At 45.3% G+C, this 21,302-nt stretch overlaps 1 protein-coding gene across 1 annotated transcript; it reads left to right on the forward strand.

Moving 5' to 3' along the window:
- The first annotated feature begins 426 nt into the window (after positions 1–426).
- On the forward strand, positions 427–14,313 carry LOC105865785 (signal-regulatory protein beta-1-like). Its single transcript, XM_012754630.3, has 6 exons — positions 427–565; positions 4,182–4,538; positions 8,690–9,004; positions 12,275–12,592; positions 13,259–13,358; positions 13,711–14,313. Exons 1-6 carry the CDS (start codon positions 493–495, stop codon positions 13,856–13,858), a joined length of 1,311 nt encoding a protein of 436 aa, XP_012610084.2. The 5' UTR covers positions 427–492; the 3' UTR covers positions 13,859–14,313.
- Positions 14,314–21,302: the final 6,989 nt, after the last annotated feature.

The following is a 21,302-nucleotide window of genomic DNA, read 5'->3' on the forward strand; positions in this document are numbered from 1 at the left end:
TGGCTTCAGGCTCATTTTTACCACTGACACCTCTGGAGTAGCTAGAACAAGGCCCTACCCTGGTGAGGCCCCGGGCCCAGGCGCCCTCATCCTGACTCCAGCTGCAGGCTGATCTGAGCCCAGGTTTTGGACAATCACAGAAGGCTGAATACACCTTCCTCAATGGCATACCATGTCCCCAGGTTCCCGGATGGGGCCACCAGCACCCTGACGTGGGGTGAGGGGCCCGGAGGGTAGAGCCTGGGCACTAAGGGAGCCTGCCGGGGCCTCTTCAAGCATCTCGGGACCTTTATATCAGTAACTTCTTAGCCCATGTCTGGTTCCTATTTCACAATTTAGAAACAGGAACTGCCATAATCCCACCACCCTCTCCTCCAATCATGCTCACTTCCTCTTATATTAAATATTGTGGGACCCAACACTCAACAGAGCAGAGTCTGGGGCCTCCCTAGGACAGACATCTGGAGAGAGCGGGCTCCAGGGCCCAGCACGATGCCCACCCCTGCCTCTCAGCCCCGCCTGCCTCCGCCGTCCCTGCTGCTGCCCCTGCTGCTGGGACTCACAGGTGAGCACCTCCGCCCTGGGTACCACAGTGCAGGGATGCTCTCCGAGTTTGGCAGCGGTACCATTGCCCCATTGCCAGTGGGACAGTTGGATCTCTCTGCCAGGGCCTCTTTGTTTTTTTTTTTTTTTTTTTTTGGCTTCCTCTTCCTCTTTAAGACATTTCCCTAATTATTTTTTTTATAACAAGAATCTCATAAATAAATCCCCCCAGAATTCTTATCCCGGGGAGGGATCCTTTCCTATCCCACCCAGGCGTTTCTCCGAGACAGGGGTTCCCATTTCTCTACTCTGCCCACACCCCTGACATCCTGTGGAGGCTCCTCGACCCCCTCAGGCTTGGCCTGCAGGACCTGGTGCCTCCCTGAGGGAAGGAGTGGACAGGAGGTGCAGCGTCTGACTCTTCAGTCCTGCTTAGGTCACAGCACCCAGCAGGGAGTCAGGGCTGTCTTCATTACGATGGAGATAGAGAGATGCAGAGATGGATGGATAGGCAGGCAGATAGATAGATAGATGATAGATAACATTACACACAATGTAGAACCAGTAGGGAAAAATAATTGGTAAACAGTGCTTTTTAGATTAAGTCTCCCAGAATCCTAGCATCCTAGGATTACGTTGTTGATGTGGATGCTTCTCCTGCCTGTCCACTCCATTCTCTCCAAAGATGACCTGGGCAGTCGGGAGAGGCACCCCTCCTCCTCCTAATGGTAGTAACATCTCAATTGAGAGGCTGCTTGGTAAATTGGCTACAAAGCACAAGTATTTTTTAAAACCAACCTGCCAAGCTTCAAATCCAAATCTCATCATTTGTAGACTGACAAATCACTACACTTCTCTGTTTTCCAATTCTCTTATCTGTGAAATGGAGATAATAGGACCTTTCTAATAAGGTTGTGGTGAAAATCAAGCAAGTATGTTAACATGGTTAAGTGTTTAGCATCATGTGTGGCACACGGAAGCATCTATGTCAGCTCTGGCTATTACATCCTTTTAGGGTTTAGTATGTGTAAATATGAGCACATAAAAATGGTCCTGCTGAATCGACCATTACGGCACCCACTGTGTGTCCTTGGAAGTCTGGGTCTTCATTAAAGCTCGTAGCAGTCATAGGAAACAGGAATGATCTATCACGCTTGGCAGAAGTGGAAACCGAAAGCACAGGCAGGGAGTGGTCCTCCCTGAAGCCCCAGGCCTGTCAGGGCTGGAGCTCAGCCTACTGGACTCCAGGTCAACAGGGGAAAGCTCATTGTGCAGAAGTCCTTCTCTGCACCAGGCACGGTTCTGAATGTTTCTCAAAGATTCTAAGGTTTTTGTCTCACAGCAAAACTGCAAGAGAACTCTTACTTTCCTTACCATATATACTGTGTAGATAAGGAAACAGAGGTTCAGAGATGTTAAGTAATAACTATCAGTGTCTTAGCCCATTTTCTGATGCTTATAACAGAATACCTGAAACTGGGTAACCTACAAAGAAAAGGAATTTATTTCTTCCAGTTATGAGGACTAAGATGTCCAAGGCTGAGGGACTGCATCTGCTGAGAGCCTTGTTGCTGGTGGGGACTCTTTGCAGAGTGTCGAGATAGCACACGGCATCATCCTGGGGCCAGGGGTGGAGCATGCTCACGTGCTAGCTCAGGTCTCTCTTCCTCTTCTTATAAACCCACCAAGTTCTTCTCCTGTGACAACCCATAAATCTTTTAATCTTGCAGTCCCCAACCCCCAAGCCGTGGACTGGTACTGGTCCATGGCCTGTTAGGAAGTTGGCCACACAGCAAGAGTTGAGCTGCAGTGAGTGAGCAAGTGAGGCTTCATCTGCATTTATAGCAGCTCCCCAACACGCCCATGGCTGCCTGAGCTCTGCCTCCTGTCAGATCTTGCCCTAACCCCAGCCCACTCCCCCCATCCTCCACCCCAGGAAAATTGTCTTCCAGGAAACTGGTCCCTGGTGCCAAAAAGGTTGGGAGCCTCTGCTTTAGTCCATTAATTCATGGATGGATTAATCCATTTATGACAGCAGAGCCTTCATAACTCAATCATCTCGTAAAGACCCTAACTCTCAATACTGCCACATTGGGGATTCAATTTTAACATGCATTTTGGAGGGGACAAATATTCAAACCATGGCAATCAAGTAAGCAATCAAGGAGGCAGTGCAACCCAAGTCAAAGGAATTCCACTCACCCCTGCTTTGATCACCACGATGCTTCCATATATATAGAAATTTTAATAAAAATAGAATTAAACTAAATATGGAGATTTATTTAGTCTTAATTGGGGGCCTTCTTCCACGTAGCTACATATGTGCCTACGTCATCATCACCACGTCCCCAATATATACTCCTACATTATCATTTTAATAGCTACATAGCTTATTTTGTGGTTATACCATCATTTATCTAACTAACTCCCTGTTCTTGGATGTGGGTCTCACATCAACCGTTTCCATAGTGTGAATACCATGATTACCATTCCTTTACCAAATGTGTTCATCCTTGTCTGATCATTTCTTTTGAATAAGTCCCTAGAAGAGGATTACTGAGTTAAAGGGTGTGAGTGCATTTCAAACACTTTTGAAATGCACTGTTCTAATAAAATAGGAGTGTCTCAATGTTAGTAATACATTACCCTAACACATACAACATAGGAATAGCAGCAATGGACAAGGAGATTTGGGACATTGGTGACCAAAACATATTTGGTTAAAGACTTTCCCTTCCACCTGCTAAAAACGTGGGCTTATGGATTGTACACATAGGGTCATCACTATAGTGCCATATTGCCATCTAGCAAGGTTGTGTCAATTTATACTCCCATCAGCAGTATGTGGGTGCCTGCTTTGCCACACCCTTGGCAACACTGAAAATTGATAAGCTTTTTCCTTTTTGCAGAGCTAATTTTCTAGAAATTGTCTACTCTTAGATTACAGAAGAAAAAGTGTTTTATTTCATTTTATTTTTATTATATTACAGACTTCTTGTCAAAATAATCCAAACAGGGAAGAAATGTGCAAGTAAACAACAAAAGTCCCCATACCTTTGGCTCCCTGGAAACAGCCACTTTTTAAGAGTTTTATTTGCTTTCTTCCAGATAGCTGGCTGCCCCAGACATAAAATGCCACCTTGATGATATAGGGAATGTGCATATTTTCTTGGGTCCAATTCTAGGCTCCCTCTTCTGTCTCATTGACTTCCCTGCCTGCCTCGGGGCCAACCTACCTCTATTACTACACCCTAAAAATGTGCCCTCACATTGCATGTGCTGAAACCTGAGTACATTTTGTTTTAACTTTTCCAGCTACTCTGTCACAGACTTTAGCATTTTCCTTCTGGTTTAAATATGCATTTCACTGATTTACTGGGGGTTTTGAACATCTCTTCTAGATGTGTTTCTTCTCTCATGACTTCCCTATGTGAGGCCTTTGCAAGGGGCACCTGTCTTATATCTATGTCCCTATTGGCACCCAGTCCAGCAATTTGCCCATCCTAGGGGCTAATACATGACATGGAAAGAAAGAATTAATGGGACTTCAGCTGCAATCTGGCCCAGGCAACTGGATGCCAACCTCAGCCCCAGCTGGGCCAGGGCAGGACTTGGGGCTGACTTGTGTGTCCCTGCAGGGGCGGCAGGAGAGGAGGAGCTGCAGGTGCTCCAACCTGACAAGTCGGTGTCGGTCGCGGCCGGGGAGTCGGCCACTCTGCGCTGCACCGTGACCAGCCTGGTCCCCGTGGGGCCCACCGAGTGGTTCAGGGGGACTGGGCCAGGCCGAGAATTAGTCTACAGACAAAAAGACCCCCTGTCCTCCCGGGTAACACCTCTTGGAGACGGCACGAAGAGGAACAACACGGACTTCTCCATCCGCATCAGCAACATCACCCCAGCGGATGTCGGCACCTACTACTGCGTGAAGTTCCAGAGAGCATCTCCTCACAACAGGGAGCTGAAGTCTGGCCCAGGCACCCAGTTATTTGTGTATGGTAAGTCTAGGTCCCTAAAAATCCAGCCCATTGTTCTAAGACAAATTATAGCCCCCGGGAACTCAGTCCAAGGGTCTCCCTTTGTTAGCTGTTGTGCCAAGATTGAAGAGAGTAGATGCCGATATGAAAGGTCACAGTGAAGGAACAGAGTGACATATAACCCCAGGGCCGTCTGTCGGCAGACCCGGAACCCTTTGGAATCTCACAGCTTCCAAAGGCCCAACAAAGTACAGCGGGTACAGGTAGACTCCAGGGCCAGATGGGTCAACTTTGAGCTCTGCCTTTTGCATGCTGTGTGACTTCACAAGTATCTTAAATTCTCTGTGCCTCGACTTCCTCATGTGTTAGGGAAGATAGGGATACGAATAGTATCCACCTCATAGATTTGTTGTGAGGATTATAAATGTGAATGAATTTATCAACATAAAACACTTGGAAGAGTATCTGCTACAGGATGATTATTATATTACTATGCATCATCAGTATTTAGGATCGTACAACGAATTAAACTTAAAAACACAACCTTAGAATCATGAACCCATAGATTTTCATATGATATGAATGATAGATTTATTGAGGCAGAAAATTTTAGGGATCACATTTTTTTATGTAGAATACGTAATCCCTATATTTCTTAAATTTTATCCTTCATTTCTATAAGTCCTGTATTTTTCTTGAGTTTGGTCCTGGTTGATACAATCATGGCTGAAGACAAAGCCTACAAGACTCTAAACATCATCCATTAAAGGAAAACCTGGGAAGCAGAGAAGTTAGTTCAGGCCTATTTGTATTGATGAATTAATGATTATGATTTTTCTTTTGTAAAAAATGAATAGGATAGCAGAACCACAGAACCATAGAAATATATATCAACAGAGTTTGGGGGACTTTAAAATTTTAGCACCTTTGAGCCCTGGAAAGACAAAGAAGATGATAGTCTTTGGGGACAAACAGAATGTTGTATAGTTTTCAAGAATTAAAAATAAAAAACAAGTTGTACAGGAAACATTGTGAATGAGATCAGCGTGAGATGTCTAAGAGCAACATTGGGCCCTAGAAGACAAGGAATAGTGGTTTCAAAATTCTTTGGGAAAATTATTTTCAACCTAAAATTTTATACCCAGCTAATCTATAGAGTTTGCAAGATCACCAAAAACGGCCTTTCACATCTCTTTATGTTTTACCAAAATAGGGGTTGAACAAAGAAAAAGTAAGAATGAGAGTTTGATGACACACTCTTCTGGGGACGACAGGTACATCATATTTTACTGGTAGAAATGCAAAATTATGTAACTCATAAGGAGATGAATTTGGCAATATCTAGCAAAATTATTTGTATGTATTACATAACTACATATTACCCTGTGATCCAACAGTTCCACTTCTAGAAATTTATTCCAAAGATCTACTAACATAAGTGCAAGATGACTTATGCCTCGGCTCTTCATTACAACACTATTTGTAAGAGCAAAAGATGAGCTGCTGGATTATGGCACAGTCACACAATTGGGTACTACAGAACTTGCAAAGGGCATGAGGAAGAAGACCTCAGTACTCCACCTCACAGGGACCCAAGGGATATTATCAGACAGGAAAAGCAATATGTAGAACAATGAGTGAAGGAGAACACTACAATAGTAAACTAAAATTTTTCAAATTTTTAAAATTTACCTTAAGGGAGGGAGGGAACAGAGCTGAAAGGACAGGGACGAAAGCTACACTTCTCTGAATGTACCCCAACTTAAGTTTTGACTTTGCAAACATATGAATGTTTTAAATAATTAATAAACATAATCCAAAATAAATCTAAATTATTAAATCTAAAATGAAACTATGAATAATCTAACGACATATTGATGGTTTCTCTAGACAAAGATCAATTATTTTAAGGGACTGTAAAGCACAAAGGTTGAGCTTGAGTTCACTGAGAAGCCAGCACTGAGACAAGGATTTGAAGGCAAGTAATTCCCACTAGTGAAGTCAGACAGTCAATAAGGGGGAGTTGCCATGCCCACTACCATGTGGGTGACTGGAGTTCAATCTAGCTGGGAAGCTATGGAAATGCTACAGGATTTGGGAAATTCATCAGGGTCAATGACCTGGTTTATTTAACAAATAAATGGCAAAGGAAACAGGAAGGAAGGGGAATTCCTTTAGATTAAAAGAGGTTTAAGAGACGTAACAGAATGTGATACATGGATCTTGTTTGGATCCTGATTCAAACAAACCAGCTGCAACATTGTATTTATGAGACAAGAAAGAAAATTTAAATGCTGACAAATATTAAATGATATTAAGGAATTATTATTGAATTTCAAGTATAATAGTGGTATTTTGATCATTTAAAAAAGAATTATTAACTGTTAGATATACATGCTGAAGTAGTTACGCATGAAATAATATCATGTCTGGTGTTCGCTTTAAAATAAATCCGTGGATGGCTTATTTCATTTAGCATAATGTCTACTAGGCTCATCTATGTTGCAACAAATGGCAGGATCTCCTGTTTTAAGACCCAGTAACATCCCATCGTGTGTTTGTGTATGTACAGACATTTATGTTGCTTCCATATCTTGGCTATTGTGGATACTGCTGCAATGAACATTGGGGTGCAGATATCTGTATGAGATGGTGATTTCATATACTTTAGGTATATACCTAGAAAAGGAATTGCTGGGTCATATGGTAGTTCTATTTTTAATTTCTCTTCACTTATATTTGGAATGTAAAAAAACAAAATAAAAACAAAAAACTCAAATCCATAGAAACAGAGTAGAACGATAGCTACTGGGGGTGGCAGTGTGGAGGACATGGGAAGATGGAGGTCAAGGGTACAAAATTTCCATTATGTTGGGTGAATAAGTCTAGAGCATGAGGACTATAGTTAATAATACCATATTAAATACCGGAAATTTGCTAAGAGAGTAGATTTTAGGTACTTTTACTATGCACAAAAAATAATTATGTGAGATAATGGATATATTAATTTGCTTTATTGCTATAATGATGTCATTAAGTGTATATATATAAATATATCAAAACATCATGTTGTACACCTAAATATATAAACATACATAACCCAGTGGATGGTGGGAGAAGTATAAATGAAGTCAGATCAGCCATTTGTTGATAATTGTTAAAGTCTCACGATGAATACATCGTGAGACATCTCTCTATTTATATGAGACATGTCTCTATTTATATTTATATTTATACAAATTTATTATAATAAAAAGTTTATTTAGTCCAAGCCTATATACTTCCCTGAAAAATCTTTGTACCCTACATTAAAGTCTAATGCAGTACTTAGGAGTTTCAAACATAGTGTAAGGAAATCTGGCAGAAAGTTTGGAGATGAACTTATGACAATAAATTCACAGAAAACAAAGCAAGTGAAAATAATGAGACCATTAAAAACTCCTGAGAAAACAAAAGGCTGTACAAGAAAGGAAATATAACCATGCCATATCACAAAGCCCAATTGCGAACAATGCCCATTTAGCCATAACAATATAAATGCTGAATACTGATAGAACAAAGCATTACAATGTGTCTATAAGAGGAGGATGCGAGGAGGGGAAATGTGGGTGGCAGGTGGAGGGAGACATAAGACAGCTAAACCATCGTCTTCTGTAGTGGTAGCTATATCCATAACACATAAAACTGAAAAATTGAGAATAACAGTATAAACGTGTTATTTAGAAACACACAGACAGAAATGCCCAAAGAATCAGCTAAAGCAGTTAAAAGTGGTTGGTCTGTAGTTTTTGCAAGGAGAGGAAACCACTGTTTTTCATGATATGCCTTATGCGACTTTTAAAACCGTGTACCTTGGGAAGAAGGGACAGAGGGAGGGCGAGGGAGGAGAGAACAAGGGAATGACACTGTCACATCTGCGTTTTAGCAAGGTCCTGTGCTCTGGTTCCCAAGTGTGGGTTGAAAGGGTTGAGAAGTCAGTGAGGCCAGTTGATTGGCTGTTACGACAAGAAGAGTGATGATAAAATTTACACAGAGGAGAGAACTGGAGAGGAGCGATTGGGGTGGGAAGTGGAGCAGGGTGAGCCGTGAGGGTGAGTGTTGTGCCAGAGAGTAACTCACCGTCTTCTTTTCTCTTCTCTCTCCTTGTCTCTCCACCCCTGCCCTGATGGAAGCTAAGCCCTCTCCTCCGGAGGTTTCTGGCCCCTCCAGCAGGGCCAGCCCAGGCCAGCTACTGAACCTCACCTGCACGTCAACTGGCTTCTTCCCCAAAAACATACATGTGAAATGGTTTGAAAATGGTGTGGAGCTTCCAGCCTTTCAGACCCTCGTCTTCCTGCCTGGAGATGCTTCCTCCTACACTGTCGTCAGCATTGCCCTGGTGACCCTGGCTGTGTCCTCCATCCACTCCCAGGTCACCTGCCAAGTGGCTCACAGTACACTGCCGAGCCCCCTCAGAGAGCATGTGAACATCTCCCAGTTCCTCCAAGGTAAGCCCCCCTGCATGCGTGTGCATGCACACAAAACACACACACACACACAGCGGGGTGAGTATGAGGTTCCCTGTTTTATACAGCCATCCCCTTTCTGCATAAGGCCATGATTGGGTCCTTCTCTTTCAGAGCTCCCTTCCTTCCCGTGTCTGTGAAAGGAGGAAGTTCATTCATTCATTCGTTCATTCAGGGGGTGTTTGGGGGCATCTGCCGCGTGCTGGCATGTTACAGGTGCTGGGGATTCTATGGTAAACAGAACCGGCCTGGTTCTGCCTCGCTGAGTTCACAGTCCTGGGAACCCCGTCAACCAAGACAAAAGCAACTCTATGCCTGCGACTTGTAACATTTGCTATGAGGGGAAAGAACAGACTGAGATAGATGAAAACAAGAGAAATCTAGTTTACTCAGCAAGCACCGTTTTGAAGAAGTGATGTTTGAGTCAAGGCATGAAAAGAAGCCAGCCAGGCAAGGAGTAGAGTGCTACAGGCAGAGGAAACAGAGTGTGCAAAGGCCCTGGGGTTGGAGGGTTGTGGGGAGAGAGGCATGTCCGGGGAGCAGAGAGGCCAGTGCGGCTGGCCAGTGAGAAGATGGGTGGACAGAAAAGGCAGAGGCTGGAACAAGAGGGGTGGGGACCAGATCACACAGGGTTTCTAGGCCACAGCAAGGAAGCTTCTCCCACTTGGACTCTCCATGTGGACTCCTAATTCCATTGTCCAAACCACTAAGCCACTATTGCTTTGCCATCAGCCACCACCTTTGGCATATGCTTCTTAAACCCACCCTGGCATCATGGGAGAAAGCAATACAGGCCACACACACACCCTTTCTGGCTCTGACTTCATGAAGACAAAGTCCATTATTCATTTCCCCAGAGAAAGCCCAGGCTGCTGTGTTTAATCAAACTTTGCAGAAATATGGAAGGAAAGGCAAAGGAAATGACCCTCATTGTTCCAGAAGTCCATCTGCCCTGGCCTTCACAGGGCCCTCCATCAACCCAGCCACCCAACCCACCACCAAATTTCCCTTTCAAATCTCTTCCAAACTCATACATTTTTTTTCCACTGCCACTACTCAAGTGAATACCCAAGTTCAAGCCAACACCACTTCTCACCTGGACAATTGCAGCAGCCTCCTAATTGATCTTTCATTTCCACCATTGCCCTCTCTGGTCTAACCCCCAACCTCCCAGCAGCTAAGAGGATTTTATAAAGGAACACAGATCATGTCCCTACTTTGCTTAACATCCTACAGTAGCTCACTACTGCTCTTGGGGGGAAAAATCCTTACTGAGATGTTCAACAACAATCTTCAAGCATTTTTAAGCATATATCCCTAAAATAATTGTGAAGTAGTTTGTAGTCCATCGTATATTTTAATGTTAACAACTAAATTCTTCATCATGATCTTAAATAGTCGGACAGGATGTAATTTCTGGAGTATTACAAATGTTACATCACTCTGAAACTATTCAATGAAAAAATGACATCATAGTGACTTGATTTTCACCATCATCCATTTAAACATATATAAAGTTCTTCTTTAATACTCAAAAATGCAATATTATTACTTTTACTTCCTAAATTTGTATTTCCATTCTAATTCCCATGGAGAACTTTATCCCAAGATAGCACATTTTATATCAGAAAGTCTTTAATTGATTATATCATACATACACATATCACAAAACTGTGAGAACACAGAGAACTCCAACAAAAATATACAAATTGAAATTTTAAAAAAAATTTATGACCATAAATGTTCTCAGTGTCAAAAAAAATTCTTTTGGACTGAATTGCACACCATTATATCAAAATGATCTAAATGTATGACAAATTTTGATAACTAATTTTTAACATAGGCATTAAAATGTTGTTGCAATGCAGCTCAGCAAGGGAGTTGGTGATAGTTTGATTAAAGCAGGTTCTCTGGCCATGAGTATTTGAACTGCTTTTTCATTTTGTGCCCCAGAGTCTTTACATTAGGGACAACGCATAGCTAAGCTAGATTCAGGATGTATGGGAGGAAAGTCGTTCTGCGAAATGAGAGAGGAAAATTGAGAAATAGGAGGTAGGAGAGAGAGATGCTCATTCTCAGGCAGATCAATTTAAGAAAAGAGTAGGACGAAGGTTCAGGACCTGGGAACTAATTGTATGAAAATTATCCATGTCTGTATTCCCTAGAAGGTCTTTAAGTGCCCCCAGGGCACCAGTAAGTGTAGCCAGTCCCTTCAGATTGGCTACGAATTCAGCTTCACTCATCGGAATCTCTCTCTCATTCACTTTGGTCTTCTTTTAAAGTCCTTGGAACTTCAGGGCCTCTGCCCAGGCCCATCCCTCTGCCGAGGTGCCCTTCCCCACTCCCACCCTCTCCCGGCACCCCCTTCCTCTTCCTCTTAGCCTCCCCCAACACCTTTGCCTAATGTTTCAGTTACCAGGGCCATGCAACAAATTATCCCCAATCTTATTTCAATATTCCAAATTTATTCCAAATCCCCAAAACTATTATGCTCACAAATTCTGCGGGTCAGGAATTCTGAGGGGGCTGAGCAGGGGTGGCTTGTCTCTGCTTCCTGACGGCTGGCCTCCCCTGCAGGGTGCAGAGGCTGGAATTCCCCGGGGCCTCCTTCACCAACACGCCTGGCCCTGGGCACTGGCTGTTGGCTTGGGGCCTCGGTTCTTGGTAACATGGGCCTCTGCTCACTGTCTTTCCATGTGGGCTTCCCCGTAGCTTGGTGGCTGTGTTCCTAGGCTGTGCCCCAAGAAAGACATAACTAGGAGGAGGTGACAGTGACACCAACTTTAGTGACCGAGCCTTGAAAGTCACTCAGTGTCAACTCTGCTACATTCTGTTCACCAAGGCAGTGACAAAGTCCCACGCAGATTCCAGGGGAGCAGAAATAGACTCCCCCTCCGATGGGGAGTGGCAAGGCTCCGGAAGTGTATGCGGGGTGTGCTGTCGCCATTTTTTTCGTCTGCCATATACAGTTAACTCCTGTTCATCTTTCATGTTTCCACTCAAAGGTCACTCCCTGTGGAAACTCTTCCCTAACCTGCCCTCCTTCGCCCAGACCAGGGCGGCTGCCCCTGCTGTGGGCTCTCGGAACCCCTGTGGGGGTCATGTGGCTGCCTTGTTTCCTCCCTGTCCCCCCCACCAGAGTGTCCACTGCTGTACCCCAGGAACCCGGCACACAGCCGGGAAAGGTGTGGGTGCTCTTCGAGCATGCTTTGCCGAAGGAGGGAAATAGCAAACGAAAGGCTATTGTTTCAGTTGTGCCCACAGTGAGTATCTCAGCACACCCAGTCCTGGGACTCCAGGCAGCCATCCTCACCTGCCATGTCCAAAGCTTTTACCCCAAAGACATACAAATCACCTGGCTGAAGAGGAACAGAAGCTTCAAGACCATTGAGGTCCCTGTCCCTACCGAGAACACAGATGGCACATTCAACCAAGACAGTCATATCCTGGTCAACACTTCAGAGTGGGAGGATGAAAGGCCGTCCGCCTGCCAAGTGTGGCAGGATGACCGGGCTCTGGTCCAGGCCAGCAGACAGCTGAGCAAGTTCGGAGAAGAGCAAGAGAGTTTGGGTGAGTAGGAGTGGAATAACCAAGCAGTTAAAGGCTCAGCCAGGTTCAAATGCTGGCTTGGCTGTGCTCGCCATGGGTGACCCTGTGACAGTCACTTCACCTTTCTGAAACTCAGATTCTTCATCTATAATATGCGACAGCAATTATAGCAACCTCCCCAGAGCGTTACGCCTTCAGTACCAAATGGCAGGAAACGCTGCTCTCATCACATGGCTGGACCCTGACCACCCACCCAGTTTGCCAGAGACTTCTGGGAGTAACTAAGTTAATATGAAACATCTTTCTCCAATTCCCGCACATCCAAAAGCCGTTCAGGCGAGATCGGGCGCATTCAGGGTGGTAAGGCCAGCCATAGACCCAAAAGCCATTCAGGTTTAACAATTGCTAAGCACCTTTGCTTGGGTGCCAATGTTAAACCATTCAGGTTTCACAATTGCTGAGCACGTACTTTGCTTGGGTGCTCTCATTTCATAGAAAAACATTCTGAAGTATGAATTATAATCCTCATTTTAAAGATAAGAAAACTGAGGCTCAAAGAGGTGGAGTGATCCTCCCCAAGGCCAAGGTGTAGTCCTGGTACCTGAGTCAGAGTAGGACTGAGCCTGCCCCGGGGGTGGAGTGATGGAAGCAGGAATGGGGCTCATCCTGATGTCTTTCTGTCACCAGGTGCCACAGTGTCCAGCTACCTCCTCCTCCTCGCCTGGAAGTTGTTTCCTCTGGCTGCACTTTCTGCCATCTATGTCTTCAGGATGTGCCTCCCTTCCAGGTAAGGGGGGACCCTGGATGGAGGCTGGTTCCCAGGGGTGGGTCTCCAGTCGACAGGGGCACTATGAGAAGAAAGCCAGCGACCCTCCCATTTCTCCTCTGCCTTGAGGAGTGTTGAATCCCAGAGGGTCCATTATAACTGCACCCCACTTCTTTCAACCTTTCTCTCTGTCTCTCACACGTCCAGCCTGGAGATGCTCAAAGATGCAGGTTCCACTGGTCGGGGTTGGGGAGGGGCATCTAGGGAGGAAGAGGAAGAGGGAGTGGCACGAAGACAACACCCTTGAGGTAGTCTCCAAGGAGAGGTGTGAGAGGAACAAGGGCTTTGCCTCAGTCCCCTGCTTCCTCTGCAGGTCACTGGCCTTGCAAAGGCAGCCCTCCTCAGTGACACAGGACCTTCAGTCCCTTCCTGTCTCATTCAGGAGGACTGGCCTAGGAGGGGAACCTACCATGATGCCGGCAGCTGCTGTCCCAGCTTCTCCTGCCTCCTCAGCCTTCTGACACCTGTCCAGAACTGGCTGTCCCTTCCGGTCCCCTACAGCCCCCAGAGGAGGAGAGAGCCTGGACCAGGAAGGGCAGTAGTGGGAGGCGGCTCTCACGCCCTAGCCAGGAGTGAAGTCTCTGTGGACAGTCTGACCTCCAAGTCCATGACCCTGAGCAAGAAACCGAGCAGAGGCAGGACAGACCCCCAGCCCAGAGGGAAACTCGCGCTACAATTCTGATGGCTTCTTCCTGGCTCCTCAAGGGAAGTCCATTGTGGGCACCCAAGCCCTGTCATGAAATTCCACGGCCCTACCATTAAAAGGGGCTTTAATGAAACACTTATGTCCAATAAACACACGAAGAGACACCCAACCTCATTAGGAACCAGGAAAAGCCACAGCAAAAGTCACACTGAGATGCCATGTTGTCCCTGTTCAGATAGCAAAAATAAAGAAGCAGTTTTGTCTTTCTTACATTGCTGGTGGGCACATAAATTGACATGGCTATTTTGGAGGGAAAATTGTGGTGTTAAATACTCACACACCCTATAACCTGGCATTTCCATTCTTGGGTTACACCTGAAAGAAACCCCTGCACTTGTGCACCAGGAGACATGTACAAATATATATGTGGTGACATTGTTTAAAACTAGCAAGACCTGAAAATGATCCAGATGCCCATCTACAGGATAATGGCAATACGTTTAGTACAGACACAGAATGGGACATTACACAGCCATTAAAATGAATGGACTACAGCTACACACAGTGATATGGATAAATCTTAGCAATAAAATATTGGCAGGGGAAGTGACCCCCCCAAATTTCATATGGCATGATATCCTTTTCACAAAGCTAAAAACCAGCTAACATCAAATAGTATTTAGGAATACATAGAAATATGATAAAGCTCATATTTTTAAAAAGAAACAATGAACAATGAACACGAGATTCACTGAACAATGAATAAGAGATTCAAAACAGCAGTGAGCTTGGATGTGGGGGAGGCAGAAGGATGAAAAATGTGGGTACATGCACGTAGATGGAACTTATTGTCAAAGAGTGTCGTGCATGGATCAATGATGGAGTATCATGAAGCAGCAACTATGATAGGTACAATCCTGTGTACTTAAGATTCAAATGAAGAGGCATTACCTGGAGACCCCTAGATCCCCTTTCTGTTGTGACATTCTGTGGTTCCATATAAGGAAGGAAAACATAGTCACTAGGTCCCACCGTGAGTCTGGTACTTCGTGTGCAGTAGTAGCCCGTTTCATCCTTACACCAAGCCTACAAGGTGGGCACCATGCCCCATGTGCAGGTGAGGCCTGTGAGGGATCCTGCCTGGTGTTACTCAGATAATAAGCAGTAGAACCAAGAAGCTCAGATTCAAACCCAGCTCTTGCTGGTGCTTTCCAAAAAGCCACCCTTCCCAGAGTTCTTGACCCATCCTCATTCTACTGCTCCCCAGCCCCAGGCCCACTGCTCTGCAGTAAAGCCCACTCTATGCCTCCAGGTAGGGAAGGGAAAGGAAGAGCATGTGCACTTGCTTGAGTTCAAAAAGTGGTCCTGGAGTAGATTTAGGGCTCATCTCAGGCACCAAGTGGCCCTGGTGAAGACCCGGGGAGATGGTGCAGCCCAGGGGAGGTTTTGGAAAAAGACTTTCTGTAAATGGCAAGTATGCCCGGGGGAGGTGGGTATCCTACTGTATTAGTTTCATCATGGCCTTGAACATTTGGACTCAAAGAAACAGGGATATTGCCCCTCAGACATGAGTCTCCTCTTCAGCATTTTCTACTCACAACAGAGCAGCTTCACTTTCCACGTCCCCATCCCCAGACTCCAGCATTGGGAGCCTTGAGGGCATCTGGGCCTCCTTCCATGATGAGAGCATCACGAAGCCAGAATCATGCTTCACCTCCCCCTCAGAGCAAGGCCAGGACTGGGGCGAGGCCAAGTGCCTAGGAGGCAAAATGTAAGATACTCGTTCTCGGGGCTGAGCAAAGGCAGCGTCGGCATAGGACCTCACCTCCTGACATTGTCCTGTGCCCTGGTGCCCTAAGCCTCCAAGTCCTATTACTCACCTGCATGGTTGCCCAGACCTCCTGGGGGCTTACCTGGATCACGCCAACACCCTCCACACAGGTGGAGTTCTGGAGCCTCCAATCCATCCCTTACATCAGAACAGTCTGTTTAGAATAACTTAGCCAAAAACTTTAGATAGTTCCTCATTCCCCAAATCGTGCCTAAAGAAGGCCATAGATGATGCCCCAGGTGTCTCACGTCTTGAAATCAGAGGGAAAATGAGGCAGCTGGGAGAGTCCCAGCTTGGACATAAAGATCCCTTCTCCCTGCGTCCTAGGCAAGCCCAGCCCAGAGTTTCCAGACAATTACTTGCTCGTTGCAAAGAAGGCTATGCCTTCACTGATTCCACCAACGTGACTGAGGGCACGCAGTATTTCAAACACCGTGTAGACACTGAGCAAACATTGGTGAACACTGGTGAGGGTAACCCCTGCCTTGGCGGAGTTTACAGTCTGATGAGGACTGAGAGAAAAGGCAGAAAGGGGAGAGGGAGGAAGGGGGAAAGGAAGAAAGAATTAAAAATGTGATGAGTGCTCTGAAGAAAATAAAAGGGTACACAAAATAATGGGGATTGCAAAGACAGAGCTCTCCACAAAAGTCAGGAATTAAGTGGCGGCTAGCTAGAGAGAATGGTAGAGAAAGCCTTTCTGAAAAGGGAACCTTTGAGCTGTTATCTGAAAGTCGCAAGAACCTGGGAAATCCCTTCTTGTTAGAGGGAACCTCTTATGCCAGGCCCTAAGGTACAAAGGAACTTGGAATGTTCAAGGAAGACAAAGTGGCCGACCGGCCGTGGGACGCTCCTGCAGAGGTGGGTGGGAGCCAGGGTACACAGGGGTGCTGGCCCCGGGGAAGATTCATCCGCAGGGCAGATGACAAGATCTGATTTACATTCTTGGAAATCGCTGTGACTGGGGTGGGGTAAAGCAAGTGATCGGAAAATTCAGATGTGAGGTTACTGCTGTAAACCAAGAGGCAATGGGGGGGCCTGAGCTAAGCAGTGTCGGCAGAGATGGAGAGAAATCGTTCAACTGGAGTTGAGCCTAAAAATGGAAATGGCGAGACTTACTTGGGGACCAAATGTGAAAGGCAACAGAGAGGGAGGGTTTGGGGATGATTTTGTGACAGGGTTGAGCAATGGATGAGATGAGGAAGACAGGTGGAGGCATAGATTTGGTGGTGGGAATTAACAGTTCCATTTTGAACATGTTAAATATAATGTTTGTTCGTCATCCCAGTGGAGCTGTTGAGTAGGCACACGGACAGATGCATCTGGAGTTCAGGAGAGGGGTCAGAGCTGGAGAGATATTTCTGGAGGCATTGGGTCTGTTGCCAGGGCAGCCAATCAGCAGAGCTAAAATATCCAGATTTTCCTTTTCTATCCTTCTGGCCTCCCAGAAGCCCTTCAGTAGGATGCAGTCTCCAGGCTCTGGTGCAAAACAGGTACTGACATAGGCATGGATTGGAAGGGAGGGCAGAAAGGTGGCATGCTTTCACTTGTCAGGACGGCATGATTGTAGATGTATTTTTCCCTGTCATTTTCTTATCTACTGAGGGTTGTTGGCACGTTTCTTCAAATGATCACTTTTAAAACAATTAGATATGGTCTGAATTAATGGCACAAAAGGATCTGATATCTACAAGGGCTGTTTCCCTTGTTCCCTGCCACCTTGGTATATCCTGGCTACTCTCAGCAGCCCCCCTGGAGACTGGCGAAGGCCCTGCAAAGAGAGTGACAGGGTGGAAAGCATTCACAGGTGGGCAGCAAGAGATCTGAGAGATGCTACACCTTTAGCGTCATAGTCAATCTGCACTGGAAAAGCTTTTGGTACCTCCCGGTTCAATCTCTTCTTCCCAACCTCAGTTCACAGATAGGGTAGTTATGACCTGACAAGATTAGGTGATATGAACAAAACAAAACAATGCAACTCTCAGGCCACCATTCCATGTCTGCAAAAAGTATTATGTTTCTAAATGTTTCCATAATCTAACATAATTTCTATTTTAACCACCCTTTCCTTGGACTTAATCTTGGCCAATTCAGGATCTCCTCCATCAAATCAGGGTCCCCCCCATCCTCCCCATCCCCAGTGTTATCTAAGGTACCTTGTTGACATCAGCTCATGCAGGCATTGGCTAAAATGTCCATCACCCTGTGCAGCCCTTGGCATTAGATCCATATGGATGCCCCTGGCATTAACTTCTTTCTGATTCCAGGACTTCTCTACCCACAATCCTCACAATCACACTGGAAGCTTTGGCTGCTCTGGCACCCCAGGAAACTCTGCAAGGTGGTCTCAGGTCTTCTCCACCCTGGCAGGGCATACAGCCCATTCTGTTCTTCTGCAGCCAGGTCAAGCTGAGGGCAGGAACTCCATGAACTGTGTCATCAGGAAAGGCACAAGTCCTCCTGATTCTCTAATCCCTCCAAATTTGACCTGGGGCTTAGAGAAGCAGGTTGTAGGACCCTTCCCAGGGACCCACCACAGTCAGCTCCCTCCCTCTCCTACATCTCCACCCTCCTATAAATCAAGCAATGCTGTCTAGTCCCAGCAGGTAACTGAGAAGATGGGGGAGTGGTGGGGAAGAGGCTTCCTCTGCAGAAGACCATACTTTTCCAGATTTTTGCATCATTCATCTCGACCTCAGCTTTTGCAACTCGAAGGTGCATTTGTCTCTGTTTCTGTGGTGACAGCCTCTCTTGAGGCAGATGCATTTTGTTTATCTGCTGCCTAATTTGGTCACAGTAAAACACATAACAGGGAGAGGAAGGTGTCAGTGAACACTGGCCTTCAGAGCTCTGCAGCGACACCAGCAGGCCCATGTCATCACAGTGTGTCAGAAGCCCGTACACCCGGAATCCCAACTCTGCAAACACACTTAAAACCACTGAATTGTACCCTTTGTAAGGGTGAGTTATATCTCAGCAAAGCTACAAAAGAGACGTTTGCATTAACCACACAAAACACACAAATTCCCTATGTGCTTTATTCCTGTAAATTTCCAATACTTCTCTATTAGTGAAATGTGGAAAGAGAGGAAATAGTGAGTTTCATGAAAACCATTTGGAACCTTCATTGTTTCCCAGATTCCCTGATGGAATTGATCTAAGACTTGGTGAGAGGAAGCAAAAAAGTCACATAAAGGGCAAGTTCAAACAGTGGGATTTATTACCTGGTTCTCAGAACCTAAGGCTCTGAATCTCTTGCCCATAGTTTCTATGATGCTTTTATAATGGTAACTTCTATTTGTAATGGTAGTTTGTTTCAAAGATGTCTTAATAAAAGCAGTATTGGACTCATCCATGTAGAAAAGCTGTTTGTTTGTTTTACCATGCCCACTGCCTGTGCACAGAGGCAGTCAGCTAGTGGAATTTTTCCCCCTAGAAGCCTCCAGCCAACTTCCCTGCACATCTGATTGGCCAGAATCTCAACACAGGCCCCAGCCTTAACCAATTATTCAACCAATCACTGGCCAGGGGATTGGGCTGCCATAAATGGCTTGAACCAATGAAGATCCATCTCCTGGGGCTGGGGAAGGGCTGAGGTTTGCCTGAAACCTTTCTGGGTGTCATGAGGGTTCTGCCAGCAAAGAAGGAGGGGCATATGGCTGTGGAGAGGTCCAAACAAGGGTATCTTCCACAGTAGGTGGTGAATTCAGTGAGCTGTGGAAAGCTGCACCGTGCTAGGATGCAAAGCCCTGGACATTTCCAGACCTGCAGGGTGCCAGATGCATGCCAGAGAAGGTTTAGACTTTAAGAATGAGAGCCTTGGGCTGTGGAAACAGCCCAAGTGCCCATCAATCCAAGAATGGATTAATAAAATGTGGTATACATATACCATGGAGTACTATTCAGCTCTAAGAAACAACAGTGATATAGCACATCTTATATTTTCCTGGTTAGAGCTGGAACCCATACTATTAAGTGAAGTTTCCCAAGAATGGAAAAACAAGCACCACATATACTCACCAGCAAATTGGTATTAACTGAGCAGCACCTAAGCGGACACATAGGTACTACAGTAATAGGGTATTGGGCAGGTGGGAGGGGGAAGGGGGGCAGGTATATACATATATAATGAGTGAGATGTGCACCATCTGGGGGATGGTCATGCTGGAGACTCAGACTTGTGGGGGGAGGGGGGAATGGGCATTTATTGAAACCTTAAAATTTGTACCCCCATAATATGCCAAAATATAAAAAAGAAAGAAAAGAAAATGTTTTATAACGTAAAAAAAAAAAAGAATGAGAGCCTTGGGAGCCTTATTAAATGTCCCCAAGAAAGAGCTTGGTTTAGAGACACTAGAGCAGCCAGCAGAGCTAGCCACCTTCAAATGAGCCCGTTAGGCCTGGGCAGGGAGCAATGGACCCAATGACCCATAAAGGTGGAGAACTAGAATTCATCTCATTCATCCTGGAAGCCAATAGCCCTCATACAGCCCAAGAGTGGACTGGGCAGCCATGGGAAATATCTACGATTCACTTTCTCTCCAACCTTGGTAGGGGCAAATGCTCAAACTGGATTTAATTGCAATTAGAAAAAAAAGAAAACTCAAGTGACATATTTATTAATTACAAAGGGAAGAAAGAATACAGTGAAAATGCCTGGCAGATATCACCAAGTAATCAAAGTGAACATCACCAGTGATAGAACAAATCAAAATTGTGTGCCTCCTGATTGGATGCAATGAGAATGCAGCATCGCTTCTCGATATGCCTGCCAAAGAGGCCAAACCTGACTCTAACCATGAGGAAGTGTCAGAAAAATCCACAATGAGGGACACTCTACAAAATATGTGGCTTGTACTTTTCAAAAGCGTCAGAGTCATTAAGTAAAGAGGAATCTTTCCATATTAAAAGAAACTAAAGACTATGGCAACTAAATGAAACTGTATCCTTTCTCTATAAAAGATATTATTGGAACAATTGACATAACATGTAGGAATTCTGAAGATAAGATCATAGTAATGTACATATGTTAATTTCCTGATTTGGATGGTATTGTGGTCATGTAGGGAAACGTCTTTATTTGTAGGAAATACACGCTAAAATCGCTTCTCGGCCTTTTGGCTAAGATCAAGTGTGGAAATACATGCTAAAATATTCAGAGGTGTCTTAGTCCATTTGGGCTGCAGTAACAAAATACCTTAGACTGGATAATTTATAAACAATTTATTTCTCACAGTTTTGGAGTTGGGAAGTCCAAGATCAAGGCATTGGCAGTTTCGCTGTTTGGCGAGGGATGCTCTCTGCTTCCAAGGTGCACCCCCATGTGGCAGAGGGATAAACACTGTATCCTCACATGGCCAAAGATAGCTAAGGGTTCTCTCAAGCCTTTTTTATAAGGGTATTAATCCCATTCATGAGGGTGGAGTCCTCA

This window comes from Microcebus murinus, chromosome 16, assembly GCF_040939455.1.
Source record: "Microcebus murinus isolate Inina chromosome 16, M.murinus_Inina_mat1.0, whole genome shotgun sequence".
In the NCBI taxonomy this organism is placed as follows: domain Eukaryota; kingdom Metazoa; phylum Chordata; class Mammalia; order Primates; family Cheirogaleidae; genus Microcebus; species Microcebus murinus.

Bases quoted from the DNA above. Each gene is read 5' to 3' on its own strand.
- LOC105865785 (XM_012754630.3), top strand. From the start codon at position 493: ATGCCCACCCCTGCCTCTCAGCCCCGCCTGCCTCCGCCGTCCCTGCTG. The intron at 12,593-13,258 runs GTGAGTAGGAGT...TTCTGTCACCAG, and splicing joins AGAAGAGCAAGAGAGTTTGG to GTGCCACAGTGTCCAGCTAC. The intron at 13,359-13,710 runs GTAAGGGGGGAC...CTTCCTCTGCAG, and splicing joins AGGATGTGCCTCCCTTCCAG to GTCACTGGCCTTGCAAAGGC.